Raw genomic sequence first — 12814 nt, forward strand, 5'->3', positions numbered from 1 at the left:
CAGGGTGGAAAGAAAAACAGACTAGAAATAGAAAGAGAAGAAACATCAGAACAATGACTGGAACAGGACGATCGTGACCATATTTCACGTTTGGTTGAATACTGAATTACTCACACTAATTCTGGGGGCCAAACAATAGTGCTTGTGTAGATTTTCTGTGCTGCAGGGTTGAAGATGTGTGTGCAGCCATGTCTTTACTTAAAGTGTTGACCACAGCTACATCTTTGTCTCTTATCAAAGTCAGGGTCATGGGACATAAATCCATCTGGTACTTTTCATTCAATTTCTTTAAAATCTTCACTACATCATAGAAATCTGGATAGAAATGAATAAAAATTTAGATTAACCAGTGTTGCCTTACTTACTATAAGGCAGTAATTCTTGCAAATTAGCAATGTAACATATTGATTGCTTCCGTTTGTCTGTTAGTGCTTGGGACCAAAGAATCTTTTTAGGATAGACCAAAGAAAATCACAATGACGTCACTCTACAAAGGCTAACATGACAGGTTAATATATTTAACATGAGGAACTAGTATTTGCACAAATTGCAGGTCATGTAATGTGCTAAAAATGTGTCTTACACTTGAATTTCATCATCATTTTCTCACTCCTCTCTTTGCTCACGCACTCTCTTTTGGATTCTGCGTTGTTCTGGCATTTTAGTAGCTCCTGGATGTCTATTATTTATAATGAAGCATATTTTCTGTACCTTCTTATACTATCGGTGTCCATTGCAGGAAATGGAATATCATGATCTCGGTGAGGCTTAAATGCAGTTTAAATAGTCCAAAAAAAGAAAAGAAAAAGGAAGACAGGATAAATTCTCATAAGAGATGCTAGTGATTTGTCCACAGTGTGACACAATCAGGTCTGACACTCGTGGACTTTGTTGTTCCCTCACTTGAGTACCAAGTACTCAACTTGGGTTAAAAAAAAACATAAAACATGCATTTCAAGCTGGTGACTTAGAGTTTAAAAAAAAGGTAATTTACAAGGCAGGAAGTGTTATTGTAAAAGTTACTATTTTGTCGAATTATGAAAAATGAAGGTGTTTGTGGAAACTAGGAGTCAGGCTATATCAGGCTCTGCTACACTTAATTTAGTCAGTCTTTATTTGAAATCCTTCAAATAAAGTACTAGAATATTCCCTTAATATGTGGAGCAAGTCTATATGCTGATATCATATTGAGCAACAGCTACTAACTTGAGGCTACAGCACATGAGGTGTTTCCTCACAGTAAAATAAGTATGCCACCGCACAGCATTTATCAAAGGCAAATTTGGTTATCATCTTCAACTACAGAACTACAATAAGGATCAGCAGCCTCATGATAATCTTTGACAGCGGCACCATGTTGGTGTTGTTTGACTACCCCCTGCTGAGAACATGTGGAACTGTAAGAGGGGAAAGCAAGTCGGTGACGTTGATGTGATGTAAGGTTATAGTTGCCTGCACTTAAGCAGCCATCAGTTTATCTCAAGGATGTTTATCACCAAAGACAAGAATTTAGAGAGACTGCATTTCAAGCCAGCAGGATGACCTGTCCTATCAGACGTTTGTGCTGATAGTGATGACAATAATCCTGTGGGCTAAGCAAGGTGTGGTGTCAGTATGGTTTTGGTGCAGCAAGGCCTGATCTGTGCTGACACTGGGTATCAAGGAGGGTGGCTACAGGATATGATAAGCCACTCCTGAGCATTGCTGAGGTATCACAAGGTTAATTCAACAAAACAGCAAAGGCAGGGGAAACAGATGACGGCTGATATGGCCTACCTACACTGAAGCTATAGGTGTAGCATGCAGGGATTTAATTGGAAGGGGGAACAGAAAAGTGCAGGAGCTGCTTTTAGACCTGATGCACCTCAAGCATAGTAATGTACGACAGTAATGAGTGTATTTTATCCATCCATCCATCCATTCTCTTCTGGTTATCCAATTCAGGGTCACGGGGTGGGGGTGCTGAAGCCTACCTATGTGTATTTTAATTAACGCATTTTTTATGTGTGTGTGTGTGTGCGTGTGTGTGTGTGTGTGTGTGTGTGTGTGTGTGTGTGTGTGTGTGTGCGCACGCGCGTGTGTGTGTGAGCAGATGACCATCCATGATTAATTTCCTTTGGGATTAATAAAATTTTATGAAATGAGCAACCACTGCTCAAGCAAGCAAGGTTTTCTTTTTACTGTAATTACTATATTGTTATTTCCAAGGACTTTACAAGTACTTATATGTGTTTCATAGCTTCTCTTCATATCTTGACATTTACCCTTGGCTAAGTGTCATCTTCCCACAGCCGTGATGTTAACTCAGGCATCACTCCCTCCACATAATTCTGTAAACTGAGAGACAATGAGTCCATCCATGCTCTTCCACTTATCCAAATCAGGATCACAGTGGGACTGGAACAGTACATCCATTAAGACAGTGACAGACTATTTGTGTCTTTGGACTATGGGAGGAAGCCACTGTACACCGCGAGAACATGCGCTCCGCACAGAAACCCCCCAGAATGGACTTAAAAGCAGGACCTTCTAGCTGTGAGGCAACAGTGCTAACCATTGCACTACTATGCTGCCCATCCAGCCATCCATTTTCTTCCACTTACGAGAAAATGAGTTATTTACACAATTATAAATGGGAGGATACCTCCCATTTATTAAGGAAGCAAGCTCATATATACACTATATAGCCAAAAGTATTCACTCACCCATCCAAATAACTGATTTCAGGTGTTTCACACTGCTAAATATTTCACAAGTCTGTTAGTGTTAGTGTTAGTGGTAGTGGTATTGTAACAAACTGGAAGCAAATGGGAATGACAGCAACTCAGTCACGAAGCAGTAGGCCATTTAAAATCACAGAGCGAGGTCTGCAGATGCTGAGGCGCATAGTGCACAGAGGTCACCAACTTTCTGCAGAGTTATAGCTGCAAAGGGTGGGCAGACATTATATTGAACTCTTTGGATTAAGAATGTCAGTCAGGTTCATATGTGTGTGAAGGCATAGGAGTTAATACCTTGGGCAATATGTTATATTTGCACAAGAACTTTTTTTTAACATGCCCTCGATAAATAGGCAATTTTACAGACAAAGATGGTCAGAGATGTTCTTTACTTTACTCTTGCATCATACAGTTGCCATTTAAGTTTTTGGCGTTCCCAAATCTTGAGCAGCTGTACATATGAGATCGTTTCCACAGCATGTCTTTTGTCTTGTCTTCCTCCCCTCATCCACAACTGGAGTTTTTCCTTCCCGCTGTCGCCAAAGTGCTTGTTCATAAGGGGTCATCTAATTGTTGAGGTGGTCTCTGTTTTGTCTGTATTGTAGGCTCTTGACCTTACGCTATAATGCAGGTTGAGGCAACTGATGTTGTGATTTGGTGTTTTATAAAATTGAATGTAACTTAACTGTCCACCTGATAAAAGAACAACTTTTTTATTTGTAGAGTTTATGTGTACTGTCATAAAAACAAGAGATTGTTGGCTAATGTTGCAGAATGGCACAGAAATGCGGGTTCTATAATATTCATAAAGAATAAATATAAAATATAAATATACAATTTTTACCTATCTCAAAATCAGCTACCTACCTATATGTAGGTCCAATTCATCTCTTGGAGCATGGACAACTTGGGTTGTCAGGCGGCATCTGGAACTGAATAGCAAGGTGAGGGTCTTTTGGGATTGTGGGGAGCAGTTTTGCAGTGTGGCTGGCTTATATGGGGGTTAGCTTGGCCTACATTAACCTGAGCTAGCTGGTAAACCCATATATAAGAAACGTCTACATGAACGCCAGGATCTGAGTTGTCCAGCAAAACATTGTAGTGTAAATATTTTTATTCCGTTATTTCTTCACCCTGATAAGTCAAGGTTTTATTTTTATTTGTATATATTTATTTTTATTAATTTGTTTAGGTAATTTTGTGGTTGATTGGTTTGTATTAACATTACATTTTAAGAATATTTTAAAACAAAAGAAGAAGGGAAAAAAAGCCCTCCTCGTGACGTCAGTACACATGGCCAATCAGCGCCATGGGAATCTCTCTCGGTCTCTCACTCTGCGTCCGTGCGTGCGTGCTTGCGTGCATGTGTCAACTAGTTGTTAGCAGAGCTAGCTACCCAGTGAGCTAGCTCGTTGAAACATTTTTTTGTTTTTGTTTAGTTTTTTTTTTTTTTTTTTTTTACATAGAGTCCGTTTATACCAAGAAACATTTGTTGTTCATCATGAGAGCGGACCACGGCTCCCCATACATGATGTTTGTCACCCAGTAATGCCAAAGAGGAGCACGGCCTCTCGGGAAAAAAATGATAAGTTAGCTAACGCCAGCAAAAAGTGAAGCTACAGTTTTTTAACAGCCGATTTCCTTCCTAGCTAGCATCCTGAGACGGAAAGCTCTGAGATTTTGCATGAACTGGATGCGGAAGGAGGATATGAGGCAACCTGGACAGCTAATGCTAACTATGAGCTATGCTGGGATCCAAAATCGGAGAACATCTCACTGTGAGCACAATTATTAAATCTGTCAAGCCAGCGTGAGATAATAATAGCTAATGACTTTCACCTACCTATTAGCGGTTAGCGTTAAGCTGTCTTGTTTTAGGGTGACGTTACAGTTACCCAGTCAGCGATAGGGACATCAAGGTAGAAATGCTTACATATGCGGCCTAGCATTAGCCGGTAACTAGCATTAGGTACCCTAATGTTGTCTGTCAGGCAGTTTGAGGAGATAATCTTCGGGTTTAGGTCATGTTTTCATATTCACTGAGGTCACTGAAACCACTGGCGGCTGACCAGACGTGAGAAATGCACAGAAATCTTTGTAATATACGTTGAACTGCCAGTTAGCTTGCTAGTGCCTGTCACAAAACTTAATCTAGCTGGCACACCAATGGCCTGGACGTGAACATAGGGAGTTCATGTTGTGGGAAAACAGAGTAATATGTCGGCTCTGTCATATATCAGATACAGCCTTTTTTGTTTGTGTGAAAGACATCTAATGGCAAATTATGTTTATTATAATCGTTGTTTGACATGCCATTGCTAGCTTATGTTATTCTTTTGCATTTATCGATCACTTAAACGATTCTGTCACTTCACTTGCAATAAAGGATAATTAGTGTCCTGTGATTTAATTTAATTAAGTAAAGGTCAGATGAAAGAAAAGAGTAAAATGTTAAAGTAAAGCAAACTAAATAGAGATTATAAGTTGCACCTGAAACAAAAAGAGCAGCATTAAACTTATTTGATTTTATTATATTTTCAAATGTGTTTTTCCATAAAATCTAGTGTTTAAAGTGAAGCCTCATAAAAGAAAACTGACTAATTTTGATCTCTCTCACAGATGAGCGCTTGTTTGTGCAGTCATTGGGTTACCAGTGTGTCAAAAAGTCACTCTGCTGATTACCCACCCAGGATTAGGCTAGAGTGTGGCAACGCTGGTGCAGGGAGGGAGTTTATACTGGCACAAGAATATGCAAGGACTCTTTATCTCAGCTGAAGTGTATGCATACATCTAAGACACAAAACTGTTGTGCTTGATGAAACAGTCTTGGTCAACCTGCCATGCCCCATGGACGTGCCATCGTAGACACAAGATACCGTGGCTCAAACTGCTGCACAGTTTTTTGAGCTACAGCCTTGGGGGAAGCGTTTCAACTTTTAGTTGAACCTGAAGGTGGAGATGGGTTCCCAAGCTCTTCAGATACTGCGGCAGGGCGTGTGGGCTTCGCTCACAGGAGGGTGGTATGTGGATCCCCACCAGAGCACATTCTCCAACTGCTTCCACCTCTACCTTTGGATATTTCTCCTGGCCTTCCCCTTTCTTCTGTACATGGTAAGTTCATTTTCCCATCACCAAATAAAAATAGGAGCTACCAAAATAATGCACAAATCCTTTTAAATCAGTTTTCAGAAGTTAGCCATGATGCACATGATAGCTTCAAGTAATTTCAGTTACATAGGTCAAATCACAAATTTACCTCAAGTAGTTTAATAATCTGTTTCTTACTTACATGCTCAAGCCCTTTTTACACATAGGCAACTTCAACTGACTTGATCATCTCCCAGGATTATCATGTGTAAAATGGGTCAAATCCTATGTTCTGAATAACATAACTGCATATTTATTTTTTTAATGATGTAAACTGTATGAGAGACTCATTCAGCACATATGCATGGGATAATAACTTTATAGTTTAACTTCTAGTGCTTGTAACAATAAGAGGAATAAACACTAAGGGTGTCTGCCTGAACTTGTGTGGTTAAATTAAGATCCTGTTTTAAAATAATTCCATAATAAGTTTGGAATATCCAACTATATTAAACACCTCATCTCCAATTAAGCTTCCTTCCTGGTTCTAGTTATTTGAAGTGACTGCCCAGTCTCATTTTTGTAATTCCTCTCTTTAAATTCCAACTCCTTGTCAGGCTCTTCCTCCAAGCTTGGTGGTGGCAGGTGTGTACTCTGCTGTGGTTGCTGTATTTTTTACTGCCATTAAAGTGGTAAACTACCGACTTCATGCAATGTTCGACCTTGGGGAGATTGTAGAGAAAAAGCAGGCCTCACTAACAGCTGAAGCGCCAAGGACAGAAGAAGGAGAAGAGGGGTCAGGTGCTCATGAGGGGAATCAGCACAGGTAATGTGATGCGTCTTAAAGAAAACTTGCCTGTTACAATGTTGTGACTTGCTGAATTCTTTGAAATTTTTTTCTTCCTGCATGTGACTATTTCACAGGGATAGTCATGTTGGTGTAGAGATGACTGTGTTTCGGAAAGTCAACTCAACACCCCCAGTGCGGTGCAGCTCCCAGCACTCTCTGTTTGGATTAAACCAAGTGTCGGTGAGGATTACCATATTTACTAGTGTGCAACATTATCTCTTCTGGCTTCCACCATTTCTCCAGTTCTACCTATTAGAATTTTTTTAATTCATTAACTTGGTCTATCAGATGTTTTTCTTAGAAACCTTTTTTTTTAAAACTGCTCAGAAAAAATACTACACCTGTCTGTCAGCGTCAGCACGAGGAACTTCAACCAGTGAAGCAAACTACAAGATGTAGCAAGCTTTAAAAGCTAGCAGGTGGTATGGCTACAGGCAAACATTTAAAAAAAATAGACAGCAGATGATTGAATAAACCAAGTGACTGTTAAACCTAAGTACACTTGTAGCTATGATCTTTCTAACTCGTAGCGCCTCATTAAATGCTAATTGGTCTGAACCTCCCGTGGCTTAAAGAATTGCAAGATATATTTCTCTTTTAAGGCTTCGGTCGCAGTGGCAGGTTAAAAAAAATATGTATTTTCCATGATCAGTATGCCTATAATAGTAGTTTGCAATATTTTTTTTAGTTCAGTACCAACCTAAGGGGGAATTGTTTAAGTACTTCGCAATGTTCTTATGGCTTTCGTAATACAAAGTCATGTGGATCAGGTGGTTTAAAGCATTGTGTATATTCTTTCTTACTCTTCAGGAATTCTTGCCTCAGTTGGAGGATTCAGGGGGCACTAAGGGTAAGCATCTAAATGTTTTAATTCTGCATACCATACTTTTATTTTAAATCATGATGTATATAATAGATAGTCTGACATTTTTATCCAAGCATATGTTTTAAATTTTTAATTACTAATTTCTTTTTATTTCAGATATCAAAGAGTTAATGCGGGAACAAGGAAGCAATAATGTGATTGTCACGTCAGCTCAACGTGAGATCCTACGTCAGAGTTCCCAGGACCCCATTAGTAAGTCTGCTATTATTCAGTGATTAGAAATGAGCGTTAGATACTGGAAACAATGTTTAATCCTTCCTGTATAAGTCAGGCTGCAAGCATATCAGTATTTTCATACAAATTTAAGAAAGGGGGGGGGGGGGGAACAACTGAATCTTGAGAAACATAATTCACAACGTCAGTGTTACAGCTTGCAAATGTGCATTTCAGTCTAATGTTAGGTTTTCTTACCATACAGGGGCTCCGAATGGGGTCTCATCCTGCTTTGCTGCCGCTCTTGGAGGTGAGTTCCAAGGTCTTGTAGGAGTATCTGGAGTGTCAGCTGGATTTGAAGAACCTGGAGCCTTGTCTATCCCCCCTTCACCCTCGAGTCAAGAAGATGGAGGCGAGAAAGAACACTTGCAAGAAGTGGAGATGTTAACAGAACAGTTGTCTCATCAGAGTCCCAAGGACAGTGATTTGGGGGCTTACTCTCCCCTTGGCCCCTCTGCTGAATCTGAGAGTTTGGGAGATACTCCCCTAAGCCCTCTTATAAAGAGTAGTTTAAGTGAAGAACTCAGTGAAAATCTGCTGGGTTTAGGCCTTGACCCTGTGGCTTTTGCTCCTGGGACTGAGCACCCCGGCAGCCGCAGCGGAGTAGCACTAGCTGCTGGATCAACAGACAGTTGTTTCAGTGCTGGTGGAGCTACCACAGACCGTGAGACGCTAAGCACTGTTAGCAGTTACCGCAGTGAAAAAACTGATTCAACTCAGCTGGAAAGTCCTTCATTCAGCCAGTCGCGGCCTGCAGATGGACAGGTTTCTGCCTCAGCACCAGCGATAGGGTCTGACATCCACAAGCCCACAGAGGATCCAGCAGTGCAAGATGGCAGTGATACTGACAATCTGTCAGACAGTGTGTTACTACGCTCCCCTTCCAAAGAATTCTCCCTCAGCCAGGGGCTAGACCGGACACTTGTTGAAGGAGAGGATCTGCCATCTGTACCTTCTGATATTGCACAGCCCCCTCCTCTCCAGAACTCTTCCCCTTCAAGTAGTGGCCACTCAGAGGTTTGTGAATTAGACAGGAATGTCCCAGTTCCTCCTCTACCCCCACCTCGGCAGACCAATTCAGTGCCCTCAGGGCTGGCCCTGGGTCTGGTGTGTTCTGAGCCTGCTTTGCCCATATCTTCTACCCCCTTCTTACTGTCTGAGCAGCCTGCTCTGCAGTCCCAGCAGGTTGTACGCCCTAAAGACTTAAAGCTGCTGCGGGCCAGCGGTGGTAGCATGGGGCACAGGCCAGGCCGAAGGAAAGCTCCAAGAAGGCGAGCTGGAGCTGGCAGCAGTAGTTTTGACTGTGGCTCTTACAGGCGTCACCACAATCATAGACAACACAGAGATTACATACCAGTGCGCAATCGACTTGGCACCAAGGCTTACAGTGAAAGTTTGTTTGAGGATTCCAGTGACGAGGACGACGGAAGTGACATGAGTGCAGGTTCTAGCCTGGGCTCTCAGCGCCGATACAGCTCAGATGATGATGACGATGATGATGATGACTCTAGTTCCTCTACCTCCTGCTACTCTCCAGACCTTGCTAACACTGGCATTACATCCACTCTTCCCCCTGCTGCTCAACTGCCTACTCCAAGGGAAGGGGATTTACCCGAAACTGCTGGCCCCTCACATCCTCGTGCTGCTCAACGCTCTTCTAGCACCGCTAGTGCTAAGACTCACGCAAGAGTGCTAAGTATGGATGGGGCAGGTGGAAGCCAGAGCAATGCAGTGGCTCTGCCCTCTACTCTGCTTGCAATGCCCTCCACCTCCACGCCTGCACCTCGCACTCTCACCATCTCTAAGTCTGATCTGGAAGCCCGGACTATACACTCTGATGGCTTTGCTGGAGCTCACCATCATCGCCTGGATTCACTTGGAGGCTCTTGGACTGGCAACCAGATGGGCTGGAGAACAGGAGAACTGGTTGAAGAGGGGGCTGTTGGAGGTGGTGAGTTTGCAAATTGTCAGTCAAGAATATATGTTTTAACCTTCCCTACTGAAACAGTTTTCATCATGGTTTGGAGGTCTAATTAAGAAAGTTAACCTTCATAGGGAGTCGCTGATAGTAAGGCCTATTTGTAAGTCATCAAATTGTTGCTGATATTTTTTTTTTCTGTAAAATATTTGATGACAGACCACTATTAATTTGTACTTAATTTAATCACGAATAATGACTCCATGGTGTAGTGATTAATACATATACCTTTATTTGTGAAAGATTTTATTTAAGATTGCAAAGAGACACAAACCCAGCCTTAGGGTCTCACAAGCTAGTGTACTGTGATCTAACTAGATGTATCTGATATGATCCCTGTGTTGGTGTTGTCCCTGGTCATCATAATTAATATTGGTCCAGGTTCAACATTGCAAGTTATATTGTCATGGGGAAAAAAACTGCCAGTGTGTACTAAAATCCAAAAAGGGGCAGTTGTGGTTTAGGATGGGTTATGGGGTTATAGTTACGGTTATAATTATGGAGTTAAGGTTAGAGTTTGGTGTGAATTTTGTTTCCATGTCGCAAAACCATGACATCACAACAGTGTGATTGGTCACTTGCAATGATGAACCTGGCCCATCATTAGCTTTGGTGATCCTAGAACAACATTGACACATTGATATCAGATTGTGCACTATACCCAAGCCAGTATAGAGGTGACGGTTGTGTCAGGAACTCCATCTGATATAAAGTCTGTGCCAAATCAAACATGGGGTTCCATGTGCTGTGGCAATCCCTTTGGAAATAAGAGAACAGCTGAAATTCCATTACTTTTTTTTTAGTTCCAAGAAACCATGAGGTGTGATCAGAAAGCTCTGGAAATGATTCTGTAAAAATAAAAAATCATGCCTGTATACCCATTCAAAATTATATTCTTGTGCAACTCTGCTATATTTAGACCACTGTAGAAGTCCTGTTATGTCTACTTCTACTTATGTCTCAGTAGCGCCTGCTGGATCTACTCCAGTGTATTCCTTCAACTTGATTTTCATTTTCAAGAAATTTACAGTGTCACTATCAGACAAGTCTGCAATAAGAGCAAATAGCAAGAAAAGACTATGTTGCAATGATTTGCAACTCTCATATGCTCGTATTTTATCAGGTAATTGTAAAATGCAGTGTTTCTTTTTCGGCTTTTCTGTTGTAAGATTTTGTGTAGAAATTTCACCAGAACCTCAATCTGTTTTGCAAAGGAAGCATGGTCTCATTAAGAGCTTGTTTGCACTTGAAGGGGCTGGTGCCCTGCATAATCTCTGTTATCCTTCAGGGGTTGCTGGCGATGCAGGATTTTCAGCTCTGTGTGTCCACCCTGCAGCTGGATGTGAGACGTCATCTCAGCCGAATTTCTCCCAGATATCTTCTGGCTCTCTATTACTGGAGAGACCCAAAAGTGTTCACCGCCAGTTCCCCTTAGGTTAGGTGGTTATGAGGAAAACTTAGATGCTTCATTGATTGGGTGGGGTCCTGTTTTCAAGTGGAGGGCCGTGAATGGCACCTAGCCCCAGAGGCTTTGTCGCACATATATAAATCACTTGGAGCTGACGGCAGGTTTTTTGGCTTTGGGGCATTTCTTGCTGCTCCTGAAAAAATGTTATGTCCTGATTAGGAGAGACAGTATAACAACAGTTGTGTATACAGACCGTCTGAGGCACTTGCTCTGTGACATTACACAGCCTGGCTCACACTCTGATTGTGTGGAGCAGTGAACACCTCCTGTCATTATGTGTGACGCATGTTCCCAGTGCATTGAACACTGGAGCGGAGGTACAGAGGAAATCCACTCAATGGGGAGTGGAGACTCAATCCCGCAATAGTCCACCACGTCTGAAGGTGTCCGTATATTTGTTTGCACCATACAAAAACACAATGTCCTCTTTTCTTTTCCCTAAAAAAATTGAGGGCAAAACATTAGGGGAGCTCACCCATGGCCAGGCGCACTGCTATAAGAGTTTCCCTGAGCAGGTTGAGGGAGCAGTGGCTGTCTTTGATTTTGATTGCTCCATAATGGCCCAGCGGGCCATGGATGACCGATCTAACTTGTCTTCTCCACAGCCGGCGGTGGACACTGCCTTTGCACAGGGGCCTGGTGTCACAGGTGTCACAGAGCAGTTAGCTGGGACTGGCACCTGAAAGGCTGAATTTAAATGAGTTGGGTCTCCCCCTGAGGTTGATTGAGACCATTCAGAGTGCAAGAGCAGTTTCTGTATTCTGACTTTATGAGGGTGTGTATTTGAGAGAACGTGTGCAGCTACGAACAAAATTTCTTATCAGTGCTGTGTTAGAATTGTGTTAGACTTCCTTCAGGTTTTGCTAGATAAGGGAAAAGCATTTTCCACTATTAAAGTGTTTGGCTGGAATGTCAGGCTGCCATGTTGGCTTTGGAAATGCACCAATTTGTCAGCATTCTCTTACAAAGAGATTTAACTACAGTTTTAGAGTTAGTCTTAGTCTTACAGGTAGTCTCAACTTTTTACAGCTTGCTTTAGGATCAATGAAAAATAATAGTAACTGTAAGTTACATGCTCTATCTACCCACACATCATGTCTGTAGTTTTCCACCAACTGTAATAGGGAGGTTTTGCACCCTAACGCTGCCTTCATGTGTGACGTTAGGGATTCTACCTATAGCTGCCCTGCACAGGAGCTGTTAGCTTTTTGCCCCCTGCCATTTGGGGAATGACAGCCAGAGGTGGCTGACCTTTTGCGTGGGTCAAGGGGTTAACCCTGGTTCCTTGAAAACTGGTATTTCACTGCACTTTGCCCATGCAACTGGACAGTGATATTAAGGCATCAATAGATAAAAAATGGAAAAATGCTGACTGATATTTATTTATTTATTTACTCAAAATTATTTGACCTTTTGAATTAATTAAATTTAGTCATGAGTTAGTTGCTTTATGGTGTAGTAGAGGCACATGGATAAACAACACTAAGAAAGCCTGGACCCCATGGTCTTGGTGATAAGAGCTTCTGTGGCTTGTCATGCCAGAAGGCACTTCCCATAGTGAGATACCGCACTTGAGCTTCAAAGAAATGGGGTTACCGTGGGCCCATCATAA

The 12814-nt window shown here is 41.9% G+C and overlaps 1 protein-coding gene across 3 annotated transcripts in view; it reads left to right on the plus strand.

The window, feature by feature from the left end:
• The first annotated feature begins 4047 nt into the window (after positions 1-4047).
• The window catches only part of LOC100710667 (pecanex 3), a 31414-nt gene continuing 22647 nt past the window's right edge, over positions 4048-12814 (plus strand). For 2 of the 3 annotated variants that reach the window (XM_019363793.2, XM_005472167.4), the window contains exons 1-7: positions 4048-4498; positions 5340-5831; positions 6425-6633; positions 6732-6837; positions 7468-7507; positions 7640-7735; positions 7962-9707. In XM_019363793.2, coding sequence (XP_019219338.1) covers positions 5679-5831; positions 6425-6633; positions 6732-6837; positions 7468-7507; positions 7640-7735; positions 7962-9707 — 2350 coding nt within the window. In that variant the 5' untranslated portion in view covers positions 4048-4498; positions 5340-5678. The remainder of the gene's footprint in view (positions 4499-5339; positions 5832-6424; positions 6634-6731; positions 6838-7467; positions 7508-7639; positions 7736-7961; positions 9708-12814) is intronic. The other variant, XM_019363795.2, reaches the window with a different exon arrangement.

Source organism: Oreochromis niloticus, linkage group LG10 (assembly GCF_001858045.2).
Source record: "Oreochromis niloticus isolate F11D_XX linkage group LG10, O_niloticus_UMD_NMBU, whole genome shotgun sequence".
Lineage (NCBI taxonomy): Eukaryota > Metazoa > Chordata > Actinopteri > Cichliformes > Cichlidae > Oreochromis > Oreochromis niloticus.